A 25445-nucleotide genomic window follows, 5' to 3' on the forward strand; every position below is an offset into this window, starting at 1 on the left:
ATTGCAAAACCTGTCTCACTCACTGCCCTCTAAAGATGTCTCATGGGAAAGGCAGGAGTTTGGCATTTGACTCATGCGAGGCCCCCCCGCCCCCAGCCTCCCACTCACCCAGGCAGTGCTCTCGGGGGACAGAGCAGGAGGCTTGGAGACCAAACACCTTCTGGGTCCAGGATACTCACTTTTCTCCAGGACTTCGAGAGCTCATCAAGCTGTGTGTTTATGATGTGGGCACTTTTCATCCTATCACAAAAGTTTATTAGGAAAGCATCCCTGAGAAGTGAGGTGGGAACTGCCAGGTGAGACCAGAGTCACAAGGTGAGACAGGAGCTGCCAGGTGAGCTGGGAAGCATCAGAGCAGATGAGAGCCTGGCCAGGCCTCCTGGCCAGTGACTTCCTTCATCCCAGCACTTCCAGGCCTGGCTGCTGCTTCCTTCTACAATGCTACAAGGACTGCTGCTCTCCCGCCCTCTCCCTGGTCCTTTGTCCTCCCACCTACCTGAGCCCTGAACACAGAGGCCGACCCTCGAAGGCACCAGGTCTACACTGAGAAGCTGCACTTCAGGGTGCAGAGGCCACAACTGGGAGCTACAGAGACCGGTTTCCGAGGAACATGACTATTGCGATTGTCAGCAGAAGTGTTCTCAGAGGGTGGTGCACGTCTCCTCCTTACCTCCCCTTAACTGAACAGTGTCACCCATTATCCACACTGAGAGCCTGGCCCAACAACACCTGAATAACCTGGCAGGTGCCATTAGTGATCTCTTTGGAACGGGCCATTTCTAAGTTTGTGTCATTTCCCAACAGGATCATTACAATAATTAGATGGAGGGAAAGTTCCTGAAAAATCAAGACCAGAAATTGGTTACTTTTAAAGAAAGTAACTAGTAAATTCACCCAGACTGGATGAGACCTACCACGTTTTCAAGTGGCTGTACTCTTGCCTGAAACTCCATGCCTAGGGTTCACTGGGACCCCCAGATGTCAAACAAGATTCAACTGCAGGAAGGTAGAAAAGGGACATAATCATAACTTGAAAGCTACTTGGTACTACAATCACCAGCGCATTCCTTAGTCCAAAGGGACTACGTTTTCAGAGAAAGAAGTGGTCAGAGAGGTCAGAATGCTTGTTGTCCTTGGTCGTTGTCGTCTAGGGTCAGAGGCTCTGGACATGAACTTGGGGCCAATGGGCAGAAACCAACTCATAGTGAAAGTGGACGCACCAGGCTTTCCCTCCAGTTCAAGACCTGGTGGCTCCCCTCTCGCCTACCTGCTCGTACCTCACCCGGCGGCCCTATGATCACGAGTGCCCTTCCCACAGGGACACTTTCCTAATAATAATAATACTGAGATTCAGTATGACATACAGGCTGAAAAGTGCCCAAATCAAAAGCATACAGTTGGAGGAGTGAGTTCTCAGTGTAACCAACACTCAGATCAGGAAACAGGACACAAAAGCTCCTCAGAACCCCCTTCCCTCCAGGGCGGCGGCCATGGTGCAGACGGCGCGTGCTGTAGGCTGGTTATGTTTGTAAACGGAACGCTGTTCTTCGATGTCTGTCCTCTTGTTCAACATCACAGTTGTAACGTTCACCCATGCCGTGTGTGTGGCAGCAGTTTCTCGTGCCCACAGGGTGAGTGTTTCCACCTGATTAACCCACTTGGCCCCTTCCACACGCCACTACTGTGTCTGAGTGCATCTCTGTTGGGTGCACACCTGGGTGGGTCGGGGGTGGCAGAGGGCCAGCCTTAGTAGACAACACCAAGCAACTTTCCAGAGTGAGTGCACAAGTATGCTGCTGCCACGGTGAATGCCGGGCCAGTGGCTTTACATTCTGGCTGGCATGTAGCCTTCCCAGCTGTGCCTTTATCTGAGCCGCTGTGGTGCATGTGTCACAGGTTCTCAGTGTGGTTTTTTTCTCACTGCCTGTCCTAAAGCCCAGTGAAACTGTGCATCTTCTCACATATTTATTGGTCTTCAGGTGCAAGTGTGTGCATGTGTACACGTGTCATGTGGGTGTGCACATGTTGCCTTTTTTGGTCCTTCCCCCAGTTTGATTGCTGATTTTCCTGTTCTTCAACTGCTCTGGACATGGGTCCCCTACTGGGTGGGCTCTGCTGCCAACATCATCACTCCCTGGCCTGCCTTCCTGCTCTCTTAGTGGATCTAACGCAGCCGATTCATCAGTCTTTCCTCATGGGTGGGGTGTTGCCCTCATTATTCCTCACCGATCTCCTAACTCTGTCCTGAAGCTCCTAGAAACTTCTACCATCACCTGATATTTACTGTGCATGGTGTGAGGTAAGAGTCAGGATTCATTTTTTTCCATGTGGATCCAGTTCACCCAACTCCATTTGTTGACAAGACCACCACTTCCCCACCACCAGGCAGGGCCCCCTCTGTTATAACTCCCACACCCGTGCACACTGAGCCTCTGCCCTGAGCTTCCAGTTCTGTCCCGTGAGTCTGTTCATCAACCTTTGTGCCAATCCCACGCTGTCCCAGCAACTGGGTTTTACAGGAAGTCTTGTGTCCAGCATTTAAGTGCCCAGTAATCACCACTCTTGCCCCCTTGTCCTCTCTGGGTGGTCCTAGATAGTCTCAGCTCTCTGCATTCCCAAAAGCTTGTCCATTTCCACCTAAAAAGCTGCTCGGTTTTTATGTCATTACCTCTATAACATGATCTGACATCTTTATAATGATAATTGGAGCCCTCCAATTCACAAATATGGCATATCCTTCTGTTTGTCTGGTTCTTCTTTAAATTCTATAAATAATGTTTTCTATTTTCTTGTGAGGTACTGCATACCACTTGATTGACTCATTACTGGGAATTCAGTGTTCTTCTATCCTGCTGTAGATGGATGGCATTTTCCCTTCTATAGTTTTGATGAAAGGAAAAGACCATGCTGACCTGTGAGCATGGGGTAATCATAGTTCCCATGGTGACTTAATAAACAGGCACTGTCATTCAGTTATTCTCTTGTGAGCTTTAATGGGTGACCCCACACTTTGTAGAATCCCAGAAAGGTGGGTGTCCCTGGATGCCCTGTTCATGTCTCCCCACACCTTAGTTAATTAATGGAAGGGATGTGTGGAATTAACATGCAAGAGGGGGTCTGTGGTTTAACCAAAACAGGAGACAGACCAACTGGGGGGAGGGCATAATAAAACTGGAAAAGATATTTCTGACTCAGACAAATTTACAGACATATAGATGTGAATATTTTTTAGTTTTGGGGAATAAAGGTATAATAATTAGTGTGGCATGACTGACTGCCCTTCGTCTCCCTTAATCTCCCAGAGTCTGCTCCCTACAAAGCAAGGTCAAGAAAAATAAACGGTGGGGAAATGTGACAAGTAATAGTAATTACAATAGTAATTGTTCAAATAGTGGGGCAAAAAACAAATAGTGGAAAAACAAACACAGCTCTGATCAAGTGAAGCCTTTATTTTAGCTCTAAACCATCATTTACGGAGTTAGGAATAAAACTAACTTTTACAAACCTCATTCCAGCAGTTGTCATCTTTACTTTTTATGCAAATTGTGTTACCTAGGCTGTTGCCTAGCCTGTGGGACTCTTAACTGCTCCAGTGCCCTCACCCTGGTTCACCTGGGGACAGTTTGCCCCCAACTGCCGGCCTTTGAGGGAATGGACCACTTCTTGAATTAATAAATGTAGATGGCAACTAAAATATGCATCTAAAACCTACTTGTTCATCACAAAGACTCCTGAACCTGAACATACTAAAATAATCAGTTCCCGACTTTTGTTAAGTATTTTGCACAAGAAGCTCACAACAGCACAAAGCTGTTCTAATATTTTCCCGAAATATTTTGCATAGAGGCAATGCCTGATTTAATGGCATTTGGAAACAATTTCCTCATAATAAAAGGCAAAACTTTATTTTACGTCTAACACTTGGTGGAAAATAACCAAGCTCCAAGAAAACAGAGAATCCAGGGAGTAAGTTTAGACCTGGGACCAAAGCTGCTCCTCAGGACACTTGCATTTATTACCAAAGCCACCCCCGGATTCTGGCTGAAGGCAGGCAGCTCTGGATGTGTCTGGAGAATTCACAGGGCAATTCAGCAGACAGTGATAGGAACTGAAGGGAATTCTGACCATGGAAAAGGCGGACCAGACCCTGTTTTCCTAGATTTGACCCTGCACATGCAATCAAAAAGACAAAAAAAAAAAAAAAGGATTCATCATTTGGGGGCTGGAATCACATCATGTCCACAGCCTGGCAGCAGCTATCAAGGGACCCCTGAGCTCTGTGTCGCACGAGGGGCCCTATGGCCAGAGAGCTCGGCAACCCTGAGAGCATGTGCAGAAGGCTAAAGTGGGGAGGAAGGGCCTCAGGCCGCCACTCCGGGAGCTCATCTGTCTGGAGTGGGCGATGCATGCCCCACCACTTCAAATCTCCTGACACCTGCCCCACATGTCTTCAGGAGGTGGAGATGGACCCAAGGACACAGTGATGGGAGCCTTGTCTCACCCACTGCCACGAGCAGCCAACAGGCAGCCTCCCCTGCAGCAGGGCTGGTGGTACGGATGCTTCCCCCTGACTGGCACCAGGTGGCTAATGCTCTGTCCAGTGCTCTGTATGTGGAGGAGGAAAAGGAGGCTCAGAGAGACCAGAGCTGAGGCTCTACCCCCTGGTCTGACAGGGCAGTCCCAGGAGTGCCTCTTGGAGGTCACGCCCACCACACTTCATCTACTCGCCACACGCTGGCCATATCTGTGGGGTCCTTGCCGGGGCTACACCTGCATGTGCTGCAGGGGCTGACCCAGGCCACGTGGTTGGCTATCGCCGCAGGCTGTCCTGTGGAAGAGCCAGTGGCAGAGAAGAGGCCTGGTCGGGAGAGGGTGTGTCAGCCATTCGGTCCTGGGTTCAGGCGGTAGGAAAGCAAATGCAGAGGTGGGTGTAAGAGGAATTGCTTCTCAGAACCATCTGTACAGTGACAGCCACTTAGGTTTTGGAAATGAGTCAAAATGACAGTTTTCATGGAAATTAGATCAAATGCTCCAATCAGCTTCAGGGGCCTCAGGCCAACTTGAATTTTCACACGTGTCAGGGACCCACATTCTCTGATCTTGGCTTCCACCACCCTTTGCTTCTGGGCACGCCCTGGGTCTTCCACCCATCCAGTGAGATTTTTGTTATTAACTCCATGTACTGCCTCTAAGCTTCATTCATCACTTGGCTCTGATCCCGGATCCTGCACACATTTCCCCTCTGCTGGCAAAGGTACTCCCGGCACTGTAGGAGGGAGGTTGGGCCCGTCGAGTGCTGGCCACACCCAGCCCTGGACTCCCCACCATGGGTAGCCTCCCCGAAAGTCTGGCCAGCATCCCAGTGGGCAGTTTCCTGCTGGCTAGCCCTGGCCTGGGGCACCTCACTGACCTCTCCATCACCCAGGGGCCAAGGCCTCACCCTCACCAGTGAGGGTGTCTCCAGAATGTGCTCCTTGCTGGAGCGCCCAGCCTCCTGAGGGCTCCACCCTCTGTGCTCCTGTGTTACTAGTTAATGATCTTTATACTAGTATCCATTTTTTATATTAAGCCACTCAAATCACTTCACAATTTCTGCCTCCAAACAGGACCCTGACTGACAGACACACTGTATGCCTCATTTTTCAAAGTTGTATTTTGTTCTCTCTCTAATCCGCCTATTTGTATGTTGAATGGAGGGTGTTCATAATTTTGCATGCTGAACCCCTCTTCAGAGGGGGTATCTTTATGAGAACGGCTGTGGCCTTGCTGCTGAAGGGTCACATTTGTGTCTCCCTGAGGCCCCGAGATCTCACCTGTCCACCACTAGCTCTGGACTAGGGGGCCTGCACTATGCAAGAGTGTGAATTTGGATTTGGACTTCAGGCTCAAGCTTTGGATTTCTCTTCATTCCCTTCCCCGAGGCCAGGCAGAGAAGTTTCCTTTGCCCTCCCTGGCCATGGGTGGGGGTTTTATTGCACCTTTTCTTGGAGGAGGATCCCAGTGTTTGATGGGTCTCAACCCCAGAGCCCTGCCCCAATGTCTGGAATCATCCAGTCTGGGCAGGCCTGGGGTAACGGACCAAATGAATTATCTGTGAATCAATAAGGGCATTTCCAGAACACGCTATTTCCTGAATGTGCCCCAAATCTGAGGTTCCAGACAGTGATGCTACAGCAAGGAGAGGCGCCCTGGTGCTCACCAGCCCCTCACCTGAATGTGAGATGCGTGGTGGGGGCACAGGCAGCAAAATTCACTGCCCCGTACACTTGTGACACCCTGGACATTGTCACATCTCTGCACGACCTGGAACCCTAGACAAAGCCGGGGTGTGAAAATCCTTACCTGAGAAAAGCTCTGTGATAAGAAAAGCCCGATTTTGCAGATGTTTAAGGCTGGAAGACAGTAAGCATGTGCAAGACAGTGGAACCCACTGCATAGCAGGTCGAAGAGCTGTTTTTACCTGGTGGAAGCCCAGATAGTCCACGATTGTTGCTGAAGCATAAAATATCATGCCTTCTGCACTCACGACCAGGGCAAAGCCATCGAGAGACTAGAAGAGATAAGAACTCAAATTGGCTCCTGCATACATTCTCAAAATCCTCACAATGAGAAAGTGCAAGCATTGTTTTTGCTGAATTTTCAACCATTTCTTTTGTTTTGTAGTCTGTATCCATAACCTCCAGAAACACCCACTTTTAATTTATTTATGACAATTTTGCAACAGGTCCCAAGTTAGCAGATGACAGGGGAACTTGGTTCATCGTTTATAAGCCTCAAGACTGTTCTTCTTTTCCTAGTGATTATAAAACTCGTGTTTTACAAAATATAAATATCTTCATGACAAGATGAGACTCCACCAGTATCTGAGACATAACAGGAACCTTACTTCACCTACGTGGACTTTCTCTGTTCACGCACTGTCTTCCAGCCTATGTTCTGCTTTTCCTAAGAGTTTTTATCATGAAAAAATATTGAACTCCATCAAGTGTTATTCCTACATCTACTGAAATAATCACATAAAATTTGTCTATTAATGTGGCGACTTTGGTGATAGATTTCTGATGATGAATCATTCTTGTGTATTATGGGGTAAGCCTTATCATAATTTTATTTATTTTTTATTTTTTTAAGATTTTATTTATTTATTTGACAGAGAGAGACACAGCAAGAGAGGGAACACAAGCAGCGGGAGAGGGAGAGGGAGAAGCAGGCCCCCCACAGAGCAGGGAGCCCGAGGCGGGACTCGATCCCAGGACCCTGGGACCATGACCTGAGCCGAAGGCAGACCCTCAACGACTGAGCCACCCAGATGCCCCGCCTTATCATAATTTTAAATATGTTCTTGGGATTGACTCATTTCACTTAGGAGATATTCATCTATATTTAAAGAAAAGCTAGTCTATGAGCATCTCTCCTTATTTTGGTGTCAAGATCACCAGAAATGAGTCAGATCCCTCTCCCTCTTTCCCATTTCCTGAACCCGCTTTTTTGAGGCAAGGATAATCTGCTCTTTGAAAGTTTGGTTTCACTTCCAAGAGCATCCAGCTTGGGCACATTTTGGGGAGAGGGCAAGTGAAAAGGGGCAGATTTTAGCACCATATCAATTTATGTAATGGTTGTTAGCATATCCATATTTTTAATTTTTTTCTTATATCAATTATAGCTTCTTAAAATATTTTTTATCAGTGCATCCATTTCCTCTTGATTTTAAATTTGTTAATGTATGTTATTCATATTTTTATAATTATTAAATCTCAGTTTTATCCATACTTTTTGGGTGTGTGTGTTTCTAGAAAATTAGGGCACGTGACTGTGTTGTGCCTGATTTCAAGTCTTTATTTGAAAAGCAAGCTTTTTAGCCCCATCCCGCAATGGCTTCCCAGAATCACCAGTAGTGAAGGTGCATAGGGGAGCACAGCCACTGGATTGCATGATCAATGAGCATTTCTTCCATCTATCTATCTACCCATCTATTATCTTCTTCCTCCTTCTCACCATCATCATCATTATGATAAAGAAAATGACAGTTCATGCTGTGTAGGTCCTCATGAGTGTCAAGTGCCCTACATGAAGTAGCTCATTCAATTCCGCATCACCTCCACGGGGCAAGAGGTTGTAACTCTACTTGGTCAGTGCAGAAGCTGGAGGTGAGGGAGGCACCCAGACAGTGGAGTTCATAATAATTTGTGTCTTTAAAATACAGACATTTAGAGACTTTAAATTAACTTCTATAGTTTGTGGTTATTAGCAATGTATTACAATACTTATTTCCCTTAATTATTGACCATGTGGGATACTCTTTCTTCCTTTCCATTTCCCTTTCCCTTTCCTTTTCTTTGTCTTTTTCTTTCTTTCTCTTTCTTTCTTTCTTTCTTTCTTTCTTTCTTTCTTTCTTTCTTTCTTTCTTTTTCTTTCTTCCTTTCTTTTTCCTTCTTTCTTTTCGAATTTTTGCCATTTTTTAAGTGATAAATTTTTTACATTATAATTTTTATTTCTTTGACTATTAATGGGATTGATAGTAATGAGATCTCAGACATTCACTGTTAACTTGTAGTTCTTCTTTGGTAAACTGCCCGTGCATATCATGTGCTAATTTTTCTGTTAGGGTTTTATAAATATCAATTTCTAAGAGCTTTTAAATTACTGATATTGAAGATTTCTAGGCATTCTAGGAAAATGGCAGCCACTTAAACCCAAATGCCCTCACTTCTAAATGATGCAAAACAACATGAATGTGTGAAATTACACAAATCTATGCCCTTGTCATAATGAGAACACAGGGAGCTGGTAACTTCCAAGTACTTATTAGCAGAAAAGACAGTACTAAGTCCCAGTGAGCTATGAAAGGAAGAAAGTGTGCAGTTTCTCCTTATGAAACTAGGGGAAAAGAGCCAATTAAATCCAGTGTAAGTGGAAGAAAAAAAATAAAAACAAAGTGAAAAAAACCAATGATGTTAAAACTGTCAAATAATAAACATCAGCAACAAAGTCAATTTGGTTCTTTGAAAAGATTAATAAACTGATAAACCCCTAGCAATTTTGATCAAGAAAAATACAAATTACTGACACCAGAGATTTAAAATCATTACAGATCCTAAAGACATTAAAAGGGTAGTAAGAAAATAAGAATGAAATTCAATAAATTAAGCAATTTAAATGAAATGGACAAATTCCCTGAAACACACTAACAAAACTGATGTAAGAACAATAGAAGGGGCACCTGGGTGGCTCAGTCAGTTAAGCATCCAATTCTTGATTTTGGCTCAGGTCATGATCTCAGGGTCATGAGCTCAAGCCCGGCATGGGGCTCTGCACTGGGCATGGAGCCTGCTTAAGATTCTCTCTCTCTCTCTCTCTCTCTCTCCCCCCCTCTGCCCCCCCACCATGTGTGCTCTCTCGCGCGCTCTCTCTCTCTCTCTCTCAAAAAAAAGGAGCAACTAGAAAATCTGAATAGCCCAATATCTGTTAAACAAACTGAATTTGGTTTTTTTTAAAGATTTTATTTACTTATTTGAGAGAGAAAGAGAGAGAGAGCATGAGCAGGGGGAGGGGCAGAGGAGAGGGAGAAGCAGACTCCCTGCTGAGTGGGGAATCTGATGGCAAGGCTTCAGGATCCTGGGATCATGACCAGAGCCGACGTCAGATGCTTAACCGATGAGCCACCCAGGCGCCCCCAAACAAATTGAATTTGTAATCTAAACCTTCCCACAAAGAAAACTCCAGTTGCAGATCAAAAAACATAAAATGCCTAGGAGTAAATCTAATAAAAGATATGCAGGACCCAAATAATCCAAGAGATATGCAATGTTCTTGGATTGAAAGACCCCCTGTAGGTGGAGTCCAGTTCCCTAAATCAGTCTGTGGATGCGATGCCGTCCCAATCCCAATCCCAATCCCAATCTCAGGGGGGTTTCTTCTCTTAGCAGAAATTGTCAAACTGATTCTAAAGTTTGTATGTGCAAAGGGCCCAATTTACCAAAGCAACAACGTTAAAGAAGAACAAAATTTCAGAACGTACGCTGACTTCGTGACTTAGCGTAAAGCTGTGGTAACCGGGTCAACATGGCATTAATGTGTCTGGGACAGCTGGTTGTTTATGTGGAAAAAGTGAACACTGACTCCTATCTAATTCCACAAAACTTAATTCAAGACATAGCTTAGGCCTAAAGATAAAACCCCATAATCATGAGGTTTCTAGAAGAAAAAAAAATGTCTTCCTAACCTGGGGTTAGGCAGATTTGGACACAAAAACACTAGCCCTTCATGGAAAAACTTGATAAATTGGGCTTTATTAAAACACAATATTTAAAAATGGAAAGACACACCACAGACTGAGAAAACAATATTCACAGTATATAGACAAAGGACTTTATCCAGAATATATAAAGAATGTCTAGAAATCAATAGTAAAAAGATGAACAACCCAATTTTTAAAAATGGGCAAAAGTCTTGAACAGATACTTTACTAAGGAGATGGAAGAATGGCCTGTCTACAGATAAAAATTTGTCAGTATCACTAGTCATCAAGGAAATGCAAATGAAAATCCCATTCAGATACCATTTCATACACACTGGGACGGTTAGGCAAGAAAACAGACAACACTAAGTGTTGGTGAGGATATGAAGCATCACCAGTAAGAACATAAAATGCGGCCATTACGTTTTGGGAAACTATTTTGTGATTCCTCATAAACATGAACGTGCATCTCTCCTATGACCAGAAATTCCACTCTGAGTACTTACCCAAGTGAAATGGGTATGTTCACAAAAACACCTGAACCAGAATGTTCATAGTGGCTTTATTCAAAATAGTCAAACTCTGGAAATAACCCAGTATCTACCAACTAGAGAATGCACTGCAGAATAACCCTAATGTGGGAACTATCACGCAGAGAAAAAGAGCACCCTACTGATTGTGGGGCCTATGCGTCTGTTTATATGGAGCCCAAGAGCAGGCCTAGCGAATCGATGGGGTAAATACCAGAAAGCAGTTCCCTGGTGGTGGCAGAGGGGAACAAATTAAATGAAAGTAGGGGAAAGACCTCTATACAAATAAATTTGAAAACCTAAATAAGTATATGGTTTACTAGGAAAATATGATTTACCAGAATGGACCCATTAGAGACAGAAACCTTGAACAACTGATTTCTATAGAATAAACAGGAGTTCCAAGGAACCAGCCCACAAAAATGTACAATATGGTCCAGATGGATTTAAAATGTAATTCCACCAAGTGTTAAAGATCAGATCACATCAATGCCCCATAAACTGTCCCAGAGCATAGAAAATGAGGGAAATTTTCTAATTATTAGAACTGTAACATTGACACTTAACTCTGAAAAGGAAAGTACAATAAAAATAAAATTACAGACTTTTCATTATTGAGAATGTGCAAATAAAATATTAGCAAACAGATTCCAATTTCACATTAAGGAAATATGATACACATGACCAAGTAGATTTATTCCAGGAATGCAAGGTTGACTCAATATTAGGAAATCTGTTAGCATAATACACCACATTTATAGATCTAAGGGGGAAAGTCTTATAATTATCTCCATAGATGGTAAAAAAGCTTTCCACAAAATTCAACACTTATTCTTTATAAAAACTCTTAAGAAAACGGGAATTACAGGTACATTCTTAACATGATAGTGTGTGTGTGTGTGTGTGTGTGTGTGTGTGTGATTCCTAGGGCACCAACTTACTTAGTGGGGAAATATTCTGTGTGTTTCCAGTAAGATCAGGAAGCAAGGCAAAGATACCCATGGTCTCCCATTCCAGCGTGTGCAAACTATGGCCCCAAATATGGCTTGCCACTTGATTTTGTAAATAAAATTTTACTGGAACACAGCCACACCCAATCATTACTTACGGTTTGTGGCCTACAACAACAGAGCTGAGTAGCTGCGATGCATGGCTCACAAAGCTAAAATATTTACCATCTGGCCTTTTAAAGAAAATGGAGGCTGACTCCTGTCCTCTACTGTGACTACCATTGGATGGAGCTGTTGCAGTGAGACAAGAGAAACCAGCAGGAGGCATAAGAACTGGGAAAAGTAAAATGGTCTCTGTTTGCAGAGGATATCGCTATTTTTCTGGAAAGCTTTAGAAAGCCAATGATAAAATAACTCAAAAAAAATTCAGTAAGGAGGCAGGATATAAAATTAAACACATGTATTCAATAATCTTTATATACTTCATATTATATACTTTATATTAGAAAAAAGACCAAATTAGAGGGTGTGATGATAGATAAAACCTCATTTACAAACATCTCAAAAAAGATCCAAGTACTTTATAAATAAACTTAACAAGAAATGTGTAAAACCTATGGGAAGAATTTTAAAACATCTCGAGACACAAAATTATATTTGAACAAATGGAAAGACATCCTTTGTTCCTGGGGGTGATTCAGCATCGTGCAGATGCCCATTCTGCCCAGGTGAATCCATCAGCAGACTGAAGTCCTGTCTGTGCCCCACTGTTTATGGAGCGAGCAAGTCGATGCTAAACACAGGAGGTAAACATGCACTAAGAGCTACAAAACACAGGAAGAATGGGGAGGGGGGGCTGCTGACCTCTGGTCACAACCGCTGGTGCTGTGCTCCCATGGGCAGGTAGGTCATGGATGGCGGAGGGAGTCCAGAATCAGGCCTCAGCTCAAATGGAAATGTGGCTTAGGAAGCAGGCATCATCCCAAACCACTGGGACAAAGACAGGCTTTTCTTTCTTTTTCTTTTTTTAAAAGATTTTATTTATTATTAGTGAGAGAGAGAGGGAATTTGAGAGAGCACAGCAGAGGGAGAGGGAGAAGCAGACTCCTCGCAGAGCAGGGAGCCCGATGTGGGGCTCGATCCCAGGACCCTGGGATCATGACCTGACCCAAAGGCAGCTGCTTAACCAACTGAGCCACCCAGGCATCCCAAAGACAGGCTTTTCGATAAATTATGCTCTGTCAACCCTCTGTTATTACTGCTCTTTTTGGTTCGTCTGTCTGATCAGGGCTGGAGAATCACCCCCAAGGTGATTTTTTTCCCCTTTAGGTTACTGAGTTGATATGGAGCATTACCTTATTCCCATGGCCACCATGGCTCATTCTTTTATGGCCCATACAGAGTCAATTCACTGTTGCTTTACGTAGAGTTCTTTCATCTAGTGTCATGAGCAGACCAGCTGATTTCTCCTTTGCGCCCTTCATCAGGCTTCAGTGCAGGGTTTCCTGACCTTGCAGAATTAGCTGCCTACCCTCTTCTCCCATTCTGTGCTCTGCAGTGGCTTGGGGAACTTGGTATTTTCTGTTCTTTAGAGGTTTCCTAAAATTTACTTGTAGAAACAAGTGGAGCAGACACCCCCCCCCCCACCCCTAGCTCTGCTCTTGCTCGCCAGTGTGACATGACTTTGTTCAGGGTAACATCACACGTACCCACAAACGGCTCCCTCCCAGATGCCACAGGGCAGAAGCTGGGTTCTGGGGAGCCTCCCTGCTCCTGCATGAAGGAAGCCAGTTGGACAGCAGAAGGATGCAGCCGGCTGTGGAAGGGGCCAGAGACCCCCCAGCATCATGAACCCTACAGGTCCTGAGCTGCCAGACTCTGTGGTGCTGTGGTCAGTCCTCTGTCTCACAGAGCCACAAAGAACCTGTCCATGGTGAACGTGTCTTCTTCTGGGTGACGCCTTGTTTTTTTTTGTTTGCTCCCTACTTTGTTTTCAGATAACTTTGTTGTAGATTTTCTGCCTTCTTGCTTTCAAGGTACAACATAACTGTTGTTTCAGATGTGTATTTTCTGTGTTGGGGCTAGAGGCGTGGGAAACATGCACCTGCTGACCAGAGCTGCTGGTGTGTTCTTCCCAAAGATGGTACTACACCACACAAAGTTTCCGGGAAAACCCTCAGGGCAAAGGATAAAGCTTTCCAACTTCATGCAGAGCCTGCTCTGCTGCAAAGCTGCACATTCAGCCACTGGAGTATGATTCAAAAAGGCAAAGTCACAGCACTCATGAAAATGTAAAATAAACATTTGCCAAAGGTCTTCTTATTCAAGAGGGAAGAAGTAAGATTCAAAACCAGCCCAAAAAGCACTTGAGAAGCTAGGTATTCACAGGCAGTCAGGATAAAATTTCTGATGCAAAAGTACCCTTTCTGATAATCCTAGAGTGGCTTGGCTCCTCTGTGACTTGAAAGTTTCAAAGTTTTGGACAATTTTCTGATGCAGAGGTGCAAACATTAGGGTAATGACTTGACGACAGGACTCAGAGTTTTGTGCTGAGTTTTCTGGGCAAGAAACCCCAGCCTCACGCAGCACTCCAGCTGTGGCCACAGATTTAAATGGTCCATCTCCTTGCAAAGCCCCCCACCCCTGAATCCCAGTGTAACTTTTAAAGAATAGGAAATTGACCTCATACAACAGAGGTGTCTGGCAAAACGTCTCCAGGAGTCAAATAAACCGTGTTATCTGTCATTTTAATACCTGGGCAGCTCCAGAGAAAACTGTCTGGTTCCACTGTCCTAACACCTTTGAGTGCTGAATGGGAAATCCAGTATTTGCCCATTTGCCTGGATCTCATCCCAGGGGCCTATATGAGAGTTGGTAAATATGCCTAAATCCTCCCCCCACACCCCGGGGCCTCTGTTCTTAGACACATAGTATTTGGCGGGGGCACCTATAAACATTTGAGATTTGTTTGTATCATTTATCAAAAGTCCTGCCTTCCCTGCCTGAGATAAAAAGAGATAGAGAAGCATGTGATGACATTTAGACATGCTGCCACCTTGCAGGGGTGGAGGCCTTGCTAAGAGGAAAGAGGGCACCTGGCACCCACTGTCCCCGTGCCAGCTTCAAGCGCTTCACCTCGAAAGTGCTGAAGCTCCTTTCTGCCTGGATGTGATCCGGCCTCCCTCCTGCCCCATGCTCAGCAGGGCAGGTGGTGTTGAGGCCCTGGGGACTGGTGTCCGTGTGGAATGGTGGGCTTCAGGGCAGCAGCAGGGAGAATAGGCTGGTACCACCCACTTCCCACGCAGTGACAGGGACACTCTGACAAACCAGGGCACTGTCACCACAGCGGCTCACACTTCAGGACGGGAGCACCCAACCACGGATGCCAGTGCAGCCCCACCCTTGGGACTTGGACAGAGGTAGGTGGGGACATACTGGCGTCCACTGAGGGGTTGTGAGATGAAGGGCATCAGTTCTGCTAATAGACCATCAGAGCAACTATTTGCTGTCACCATTACAAGGTGAGCCAAGGTCATCAGCAGGCCTCGAGGTCAGGTGACATGCTCAAAGGGTGGGCAGTCAGACCAACTGCCACACGGTGCTGGCGATGGTGACTATGGGCAGGCGGGGTGTGTGTGGTCCTCAGCCCCACCCACCCCCCCCAGCAGCCAGAGAGGAAGGGGGGCACCCGTGGCTCTGCCAGCTCCCAGTGCAGAGGCTGCCACACATGATGATGCCCTGCTAGTAACAGGTCAGAGACCAAAGGACAGCTCAAGGCTGGAGTATATAAAATGCCTTCTTAAAAAAGATTTTATGAGATTAGTCACAACCAAAAACAACCTTAATTTTAACTTACAAGGCAGAAATTTAAAAAAAAAAAAGAAAAGGAAAAAGACCATAAAATGCTATTTGCCGAGTCATATGGATTCAATATCAGATTGACATTCTGGTCCAGAATCATCACGCCAAATACTTTTACACATGTGGGACCGTCTTTCAAATATGCATCGCCAACGTTTGTTTTCTCCCGGTCTCTTTTTAATCCTACAAGAGTTTTGTGTTTTTTTAAACATGGTACATGGAAAATGAGGTCACTTTTCCAAGTGGAAAAAAGGATTTGGTCCCAAACTGAAGACTGAACTTTTTTTACGGGGAAAAAAAAAAATCACATCTCCGTTCAGTTACTGAAAGTCACGAAACGTGCACCTGCCACTCAGGGAGGCAGCGGGGTCATAGCAGGTGAGGGTCTGCGGCGGCAGTGCCTCCCACTCTGCCGGCCCAGCCAGACACTGCCACCACACGCAGCCCCTCTGTGGGGATAAAGGCAAACGTCTGAAAAAGCCAGGACTTCCTTTGGCAAACCCTTTGAATATCCTGACCTCGTCCAGTCCCGTGGCAGAAAAAATAGCCAGCAAATACTTCAAAGATCATTTTGTCAAGGTCACAGCTGAGAAACGAAAATTATAAAGGGCTCCTCATTGCTCCTCCCTGGAATAAAGGGTCGAGGGGAGCGGCACACTCCCCTGAGAGCCGTCGCCACGGTTACAGAGCAACAGCACAAGGCAAGCCCGCTAGTCACGCGAGCGAGCGGGCACCGGGCAGCTGCTGGGCCTTGCTGGAGCCAGATCGCTCGCGGCCTCTCCATGGGGCCTGTGTGCGTGCGAGGCACGTTCCTGCTCAGGGAGCGGAATGACTAGCTGTTTATAGAGTCCACAAACAGTAAACTCAGCCTTGAATTTCTGCCACGAAGCCGCAACGGCACTTGAAACCGGTTCTTGAAAATGCAGTTGGCTGACCATGGCAGGACCACAGAGATGGAGGCAGGTGTGGACCCTCAGCCCACCTCGCTCTAGCCCGGGCCCCCACTCTGGTTAATCCACTGCCCCTGGGCTCCCTGGTCCTTCTTTGCCATGGGAGCCACTTCCCTGAGGCAGACACCAGGGGAGGGGAGGTGCCAGGACAGGGTGGGTGGGTTACTGGGCCATCAGCAGGGACAACTGCTCTGGGGCCCTCCCAGCCTCCCCGTGCCCAGCGGGAGTGGAGCCCAGAACTGGGTGCAGGCTGTCCTGTCAAACATCTACTTCCCTTCCCTGGTACAATGCTGCTATTTCAGACACTTCAACCATGTGCCGCCTTTTCAGCTCTGTGGCCTTGGGCAAGTGAAGTAACCTCTCTGGGCCTCAGTCTCCTCTTCTGAAAGATGAGAATGACTGCAGTGACCAACTATGAGGGTTAAATGGGCTCTGCCCAGCATAGAGTGAGCAAAGAATCAATTTTGGCTATTATTAGTACTAATAATAATCACAATTATAACTAGAATATAAGATTTTGGGCCGGACATGTGATTTTGATACCAGAAATGTTGAAATCATTTCCCAAAGTGAGAACAAAGCCTATATTTTAAACCTAGGATCTACTTCCTGAGTACAAATATCTTAGTGTGAAGTTTAGTTCATGAAAAGCTAGCCCAGTTAGGGACAATCAATAAGTAAATGCTATTGATGAGTCTGAGGGTCCGTCGTCTAGAGGAAGCAGGCCCATCCTGATGGGGATCCTGATGGTTGGAAGGTTGCACCCTGCTGACCCCCAAAATCTCTGACCTTGCTTTCTGAGCACATCCTGGACCACCAGCCTCAGCCTGGATACTGAGGGTCACTCCAGACCTTCTGGGTTAGAGCCTGCCTCTGGACAAGTTCTGGATCTTTCCTCCACACGTGGGCAGCTCTACGCCCAGGAGAGCCCGAGCCTGCTTTGTCCCCCACCCCCAGCAGGAAGCTAGGGGCAGCAGGAAGGAGGGGTTGGTGCTGGGGGCTGGGGTGGCTTGGGGATACCCTCCCTGGCAGAAAACCACCATCAGGAAGGAGGGCCGCCAGGGCCAACCCTGTAGACCTGGGAGGGTGTTGGCCACCTCCTCCTAAGGAGGAGACAGGGTGTGAGCCTGGGGTGCTGGTGGGCAATCCCCAACACCCCTGAGGTGGCACACTCCAAGACAGAACAAGTCAAGGGTGGGGGGTCCCACCAGGTGCTCCAGAGCCCAGGTGACAGGCAGGTTCTCAGGCTCCCAGAGTTCAGCCACTCCCCTGTGAACCAAGGATGACTCAGAGCTGGCCCAGAGTTTCTCTCAAATGCTGGCTCTTCTTGTAGTAATTAAAACTTCACATGATGACTCTGGTTTGCAATTTCCCAGTGTTCACAGATGAAAACGTTAAAATGGTGCAGTGAACAAGAGTTACAACATGTGGCCCAGCACTGTTGTGCTCCTTCCACGGGGCTTCCCTACGGGGGGCTGGCCCAGGACCCTCACCTTGTGCTGAAATCACCTGCTGGGTACCTTCTCAGTGGGGGCAGAGCCTGCAACACATGTGTTTAAGCCTAGGAGACCCCCAACAGAGCAGGGCCAGAGTGAACACACTGATCACTAAGCAGTGAGGGTGACCTCATGAGCCCAACTCAGTGCCTAAGGATGGTTAGGGGCTCATGGGGATGGTCAGAAGTTCATGGTGGATGGTGGAGGGTTCATGGTGGACAATTGGGGGCTTATGGCAGACAGCTGGGGGTTCATGGTGGATAGTCTAGGGTTCATGGTAGATGGTCAGGGATTCACAGTGGAAGGTCGGGGTTCATGGTAGATGGTCAAAGGGCTAATAGACAGTGGTGGGTTCACGGTAGAGAGTCCTAATGATCTAAAAGCCAGAAAGAGGTCAATCCTGGTCAGGTCCCAGACACCTGATCCATCTGCAGAGATGGGGCCAGGAGCCATGCACTTCTGACCCCACAGGGAGGCCACTGGATGGGCAGAAGGCACAACCTCTTGGGCCAGGGCAAGACAAAATTGAGAAGTGGCATGAGCTGGTGGGCAGTGTGCTCGGGTCAGCCTGGGATGTCCCATGCACATCGTCAGGCTGGCAGCGGGCCACGGAGATGAGGTAGAGGGGCTGTACTGGGGGCTTGCCTTCCTGGCCTGAGGCCTCTGTTGAACCCCTGAAAGAAACTGAAAGGGTCTTCAGAAGACTGGGTCCAGCAGATACAACAGAAGATAATCAAAGGCAGATTTCTCAGAGCAGAAAGACCAAAGAGCAAGCAGGAGCCTGGTGACAGGAGGTGTAGCCACTAGTGCCGCAGCCTGCTCCACAAGGGAAACCGAGGCAAGGGGGGCCCTCGAGGGTCGCGGGGTCCACGGCCTGTGCCGCAGCCTGCTCCACAAGGGAAACCCAGGCAAGGGGGGGCCCTCGAGGGTCGCGGGGTCCACGGCCTGTGCCGCAGCCTGCTCCACAAGGGAAACCGAGGCAAGGGGGGGCCCTCGAGGGTCGCGGGGTCCACGGCCTGTGCCGCAGCCTGCTCCACAAGGGAAACCGAGGCAAGGGGGGCCCTCGAGGGTCAGAGGGTCCATGGCCTGTCACGTCACGGGTCCCCAGAAACACACCAGCGCTCGCCCTTGTCTGCCCACTCCCATCCTTCAAAATCGGCACAGAGGTGGTCACAGGATCGCCCCTCCTAAAGCCAGTCGACCTGAGGGGGCTAGCCTGAGCAGGCGGAGGGGGGTGAGGAGTGGCCCCTGCACTTGCTCTTGACCAGAGAGTTAGGTCCCAATCCCAGTGCCCCTCTGTCCAAGTCCCAGCCCACTGAGACTCACCCCCGTGCTCCTGCACCGACCCCTATGCCTGACAGCCCTGCCTGTCCTCCAGGTCGATTCCTACCATGCCCCCCTTTCTGTATCAGACAACCCCAAGTTTTGGTCCTGAGTTTGCTGGGGTTTTGTGCCTGTTCTTCCCAGCCTGTGTTTCTGGGGTCTGGTCTCTTATTCTGGCCAAGTACCAAGTGGAGGAGCCGCAGAAGGTGACAGACTCCAAGCAAATTCTGTCTCATGAGGCCTAGTGGGAGGGTGGGTTTCTACGTGTTTCTTTAGAAGAGCCACGGCCTGAAGGTAAGAAGTCTCTGTGCCTGTTGTACTTCAGGATCCTGGGAACTTGTCCAGAAACCATGCCAGCATGGCTCTCGGCTCACGGCAGCTCTCTCCAGGCCCCCTGGACAGTGCCCCACATGAGTCACCATCCCCAGGCCCAGGAGTGCCCGGGAACTGCTGGGTCGCCTCCCCTGAGGATCCTGCTGCAGCCCGCAGCTCAGGACCCTCAACACAACCAGCCTTCATCCACATTCCCTCCCGGCAGTTTGTTCCATCAAACATGGACACAGGGCTTCCTGGCTAGCACAGGCTCTGGCTCTTCCTCTCCAAAATCAGGCCCAGGAGGGTAAGCTGTCTGGGGCTGGAGAGGGAAGGTGAGGCGGGGGCTGGGGCTTGGGGGCAGTCAGAGAATGGTGGAAGGAGGAAATCTTGTTCTGCTGCTGCCCAGGGTCTGCCTCCCCTGGTGGGACAGGGAGGGGCCAGCTGGAGGGAGCAGCCCAGGCCGGGGGTGGGCCCTCCCAAGGTGGGCCAGCACCCCCTCCCCTCCTTGAGCCCCACCTGCCCCAGCACACAGCTCCTCAGAGGAGCAGAGACAGAGCACGTGGAGCAGCACAGGGGCTCAGAACAGAAAGATGAGCATGAATTTTAAAAAAATACATTTCAGGAGATAAGAAAAGACATTAGCAGAATGAAATAAGAACAAGAAACGTGACGAATGAATCAAGTGGCAATAGGAGGTGTGAAACTGTAACCAAGGGAATAAAACAGTCCAGGATGTGGCATGATGGGCCATACACACACGGCCGCGGGCGGGGAGGAGCCCTCTTCTGAAGGGCTGCAGGGAAGGAAGACCAGACAGCGCATGGAAGAAAAGCCAGCAATGGGAGGGCAGACGAGGAAGTGCCAACATCTGGGTAAGAGCAGCCCCAGAAGACAAAAGCAGGAGAGGAGAGGCGGTATGTGAACCGTCCAGACTGAGGACCAAAGGCTGCGGATGGAAGGAACCGGGCCGCGCGCAGCCGAAGCACGCACACACCGCGGCTTCGGGAAGGTCGGAGCCCCCAGGGAGCGGGCGCGCTGCGTATGAGCCGCCGGACACTTCGCCTCAACCGGGGCCGGGGGGGCTGCACACGGCGGGCCCTGTCTCTGACGGCGGAAGGAAAAGAAGTTCGAACCCCAGATTCTATATTCAGCCAAATTTTTCTCCAAATGTGAAGGCATAACAAGCTCCAGCATGAGACCCAAGGAGACGCCACACCGCGACCCCCGTGGACACCCTCCGGGGGGACGCTCTCAGGAGAGAAACACACCCAGGCGGCAGGCACGGCGAGGGGGCGTCCGTATAACGTGAGGGACAAAGACAAGACTCCGCGCCCCGCAGGCTTCAACGCGAGGCAGTCGACCCGCGGGATCCGGAACCGCCGAGGCCCGAGAGCGCGTGCGCGCCCCAGAACTGGACACAACCCCTTTTATTCTCCAGGCAGCCCCCGTAAGGACAGAAGCAGAGTTGAAAAACTAGCGTAAGAAGGCTCAGTCTTAACTGGAAAACTGGAGAGAAGGGGAAAAAAGAAGCCAAAGGAAGTTCCGTGAGTGGGAGACCCAAAATAGGACGGCAGAAACCAGCCCCGGAGGAGTGACCGCGCGCAGTAGCAAGAGGCTCTGCGCGCCCCGCGGCCGCGGTGCTCGGAGAGGACCGGCTGTGTGCGTCTGTAGGAGGCAAGCCTCGGAAGACACACAGGAGCTGAGAAGCAAAGCACCCCGCAGCAAGGGTGCCCAAGGAGGCTGGAGCAGTTGTAGTTCTGCGGAAATGTACTTTAGTGGGATGAAGGGGGAAAGCGGCTGAGCAAGGTTTCAGAGCCTGTCAGAACTGGCCCGCCAGGCCCGCCGCACACCAGCCGCAAGACCTCCAGCTCTCGCGGGCTCAGGGACGGTCGCTCCTAGCTTTCCCTGGGTTTCAGACGTTTTCAGAGGGCAGCTGTTGGCCTGGGACGGCGTGTACCTGCCCACCGTCCTCATGCGGCTGTGTCACAACCCCGCGTAAATCCATGAGCAGCGTCTGTATGGCCACAGGTCTCCTCCGCTGAGCCAGGTGGGTACTGACCCACGTACTCAGATGTCTGGGGTGGAGAGGCCTCCTCTCCCCCTCTGCTGGGGCCTCAGGCGCCAGGCCCCACACCTGCTCTTCTCCGCCTCACTCTCTGACCAGGCAGGTGAATGGGTGCCAGGTGTGAGACATCACCTTCTTCCCTCGTCTGCAGGTACTTCCCCATGGCCTTCCAGCCTCCGGCCTTCCGGGTGAGGCCCAGACTCCTGAGGCTCAGTGCTTTGCCTGAAACCTGCTCCTTCTCTTTGAAAGCATTTGGGATTTTCTCATTGCCACTGGGGGGAGGGGGGTGGAATTCCAGAAAGGCAAACACCCTGGTCCTTTCCATCCACTGTGCTGGCCACACAGGGGGACCTTTGGGCCGGAAACCCAGCCCTCGGTTCTGGGAAACTCTCCTGGAAAGTTTCCGCCCCCGATCTTTCTGGAACTGGAGCGTGCTGGCCTCTCGGGGCCCATATTCTTCACCTAGCTTCCTTTCCCTCTAGGAGCTGAAGTGACCCTTCAGCGTCAGCTCTGGGTCTTTCCACCGTCCTAAGTTTGCTCTCATACTTTTAATTCTTGAGCTCTTTCCAAAACCTCTGAATATTCCCTTTTGTGGCACCTGTTTTCATTTCATGGACATTGTGAGGAGGTGCCCAACATCAGCTTATTGGTTTGTTTCCCTTGCTCACCCAAGCTGCCTTTCCTCCTGGATCCATAGTAAGCCTCTTGCCTGAAGGGTCTGCAACCCTCTTGTGTGCTGGAGTTTAGGAGTGGGCGGGGACAGCCACCAGGAAGCCCCACACCCACGATGGAGCCTCTAGCTCTGGTGGGGACAGCCCTGACGTGGGCATCTCTGGGTCCTTCTAGACTGTCAGGCTCCACAGAGCTGCTGGGCCCTTCCTTGGCTACAGGCCGAGGTCAGGTTAGCAGCTGGTGTGCAGCACCACCACCCACCCCAGTCATGCCCCCAGATCCCAACCCTCTTCTGCAGTGTGGGAGGGACCCGTGGCTCACACCACACGGCTGCAGGGCGGTGTGCCTGCACGGAGTCTCTCTTGGACCAGAGGCGCCTTTGTGCTGGTTGGGCTCCCTCTTTAACTCTGAGGACAATCGTCTCTGAGGATAGGGGCCCAGGGTCCCACGCCTGGTCACCACTGTTCCAAATGATTTCCATAGCTATTTCTCTTACTCAGTTCTTAAGGACTTTGTGAAATTATGAAGAAACCACTGATGCCCTGATTCACAGCTTCTCCTTTTAAATTCACCCACTTAGGCTGGACTGCGGGTGACTCCCCCTTTTCCCCAAGCAGCCGCTTATCCCGCCTCTCAGCCTTTACTGCCCTCAGGCCGCCCTGTGTCCCCACACCTGAGCTTCACCAGGACCCCTGCCCGCATTGTCTCTGAACTCCCATGAGGGCTGGTTTGCCTGAGAAGCCCTGCAGTGCACCATGGGCCGCATGCACCCTGGCCCTCGCTCTGCCCTAGGTCGGCCCAGCTAGCCTTCCCTTTGAAGCGTCAGATGCTTGGAGTCCTTCGCCCTCTGGTTTCTGATGGGGTTCCATCTTATCTTCCCTGTGAAATGCTTAGGGGAAATCCTCTATGATGCTGGTTTTGCCACGAGAACCAGTGTCCTTTAGGCACCCAGCCCCACCAGCCACAGCACCCTCCCGCCACCTTCCTGTTTCAGTCTGGCCAGCAGGAACAGAAGGCCTCTGTGACTGCCCCCGAGTCTGACACACGCCACCCCATCAGCCATCTTCAAAGGCTTGAGGCTTGAAACAAGCCCTGAAAATGCTCTGCAGGTGTAGAGTGAGATAGGCCTCTGGCTCTGACACCAGCCCTTCACCAACCAGGCCCCCAGGGCTGCCCGGACACTGGCTTGGAGGGAGTCTCACAGGGAGAGGTAGTGGGGGCCAGTTCCAGCTCTGCCCTTGCTAGTATGTGACAGTGGGCAACCTATAGAACCGTCTGTGCCTCCATTTCCCCATCTGTAAAATGGTCACAATGATAGCATCTGCCTCATAAGGCTACCGAGGATAGGGTGGGTCCCCAAGGCTTGGAGCGGCCCCAGCACACTGGTGCTGAACTCTGGCTTCAATAGCAATTCAGGGCCTGGATCTTGGAGGTGAGAGAGGCCTGAGTTTCTGCCCCAACCTGTGCTCTAGCCTGAGGCTCCTCCCCTGCAAAATGGACAGTTCTACTGGGCTGAATAGTGGCCCCCAAATTCATGTGCACATGGAACCTGTGAAGGTGACCTTATTTGGAAAAGAATCTTTGTAATTAAATTAAAGTAAGGTCACTCTGGATTAGGGTGGCCCCAAATCCAGTATGACTGGTGTCCTTTTAAGAGGAACACAGAAACACAGGGAAGACTGACTGTCAGCAGACACAGGGCAGGCATGGGACATACTCTCCCCTAGAGCCATCCAAAGGAACCCACTCGCCCACACCTTGCTTATAGCCCAGTGACACTGATTTCAGACTCCTGGCCTCCACAACTGTGAAGAGCACATTTCTGTTGTCTGAGCCACATCCAAACAACATGAACTTGAACTGCCATCATCACCATGCCCTGCTCAGATCACTGCTGTCCTCAGGAGCTAGAGGTGAGGCATGTGGATGCCAGTGCCCTAGCCTTGTGCCCTCTGGGAGGAGAGACCTCACTCTGCCAACCAACAAGCTCAAAAGGCAGGTGAGCAGGTGTGTGTGCATGCAAGTGCCTGAGGGAAACCCCACCCCTCAGGGAGAATCAGATACCTTGTTTTCTCTCCCCTCTCCACCCTGTGTGCTCATGCACAGAACCACCACAGGACAGTGGCGGCTAAGCTTCAAGAGAAACAGGGGAGTTCTAGCCAGAGGACCAGAAAGAGGGTCCCAGGAGGGAGCAGGTGCGGGGGAAGGAACCCAACCTCTGTGTGTGAACTGACATGGTCCTTGCTCAGTCCGGGGGGTATGTGTGTGGAACATACCCAGAGAGGCAGAGCTGTGGCTCTGAGCAAGGCTATGCTAGAAACTGCTGCCCTGGCCCAATGGTGCCTATGGGGGGGCCTAGCTGGAATGGGCAGTGCGCTATCCAGGAGAGATCCTGCTGGCTGAGCCCACTGCCACACGGCTGCTACCAACACAGGATGGAGGACAAACACCTTCCCTGAGGGTGTGAGGCCTCAGGCTCCCAACACATGCGAGAATGTCCAGGGCTCAGTCTGAATGAGTTCCCCTTGCTGCTGTAACAAATTGCTACAGACCTAGTGGCTGAAAACCACACACTTTAAATATATTAATGAATTCAAAGTAAAAAGATGGAATGAGATATGGCAAGCAAACAGTAATCAAAAGAAGGCTTGGGTGCCTGTATTAGTATCAGACAAAGTACACTTCAGAGAAGGGAAAATTACCAAGAATGAAGAGGCATTTTACATAATGGTAATGATAGAAGGGTCAATTCATGAAGAAAGCATAAGAATCCTAAATGAGTATGCACCCTACAACAGAACTTCTAAACACATATGGCAAAAACTGATAGAACTGAAAGGAAAAATACAAAAGTCCACAATTATACTAGAAGATGTTAACACTTGTCTCTCAGGTTGAGACTAGATAGAAAGTCAACAAGGATATTAAAGACATGAATGCTGTCAACCAACCTGATGACATTGATGTTTACAGAACACCCCACCCAGTGACAGAGGTCAGATGGGGCCCACTTCCTGGTTCATGGATGGCTTTTCACTGTAACCTC

At 49.3% G+C, this 25445-nt stretch overlaps 1 protein-coding gene across 5 annotated transcripts in view; it reads right to left on the reverse strand.

Moving 5' to 3' along the window:
* The window catches only part of AHRR (aryl-hydrocarbon receptor repressor), an 80214-nt gene that overhangs the window by 12228 nt on the left and 42541 nt on the right, over nucleotides 1-25445 (reverse strand). For 2 of the 5 annotated variants that reach the window (XM_027606907.2, XM_027606912.2), the window contains one exon: nucleotides 6461-6550. The exons of 2 other annotated variants lie outside the window; for them this stretch is intronic. In XM_027606907.2, the coding sequence (XP_027462708.2) occupies nucleotides 6461-6550 (90 nt within the window). Of the gene's footprint in view, nucleotides 1-179; nucleotides 241-914; nucleotides 1650-6460; nucleotides 6551-25445 lie in introns of those variants that run through there. One more of the 5 variants, XM_027606911.2, reaches the window with a different exon arrangement.

This window comes from Zalophus californianus, chromosome 5 (assembly GCF_009762305.2).
Source record: "Zalophus californianus isolate mZalCal1 chromosome 5, mZalCal1.pri.v2, whole genome shotgun sequence".
In the NCBI taxonomy this organism is placed as follows: Eukaryota; Metazoa; Chordata; class Mammalia; order Carnivora; family Otariidae; genus Zalophus; species Zalophus californianus.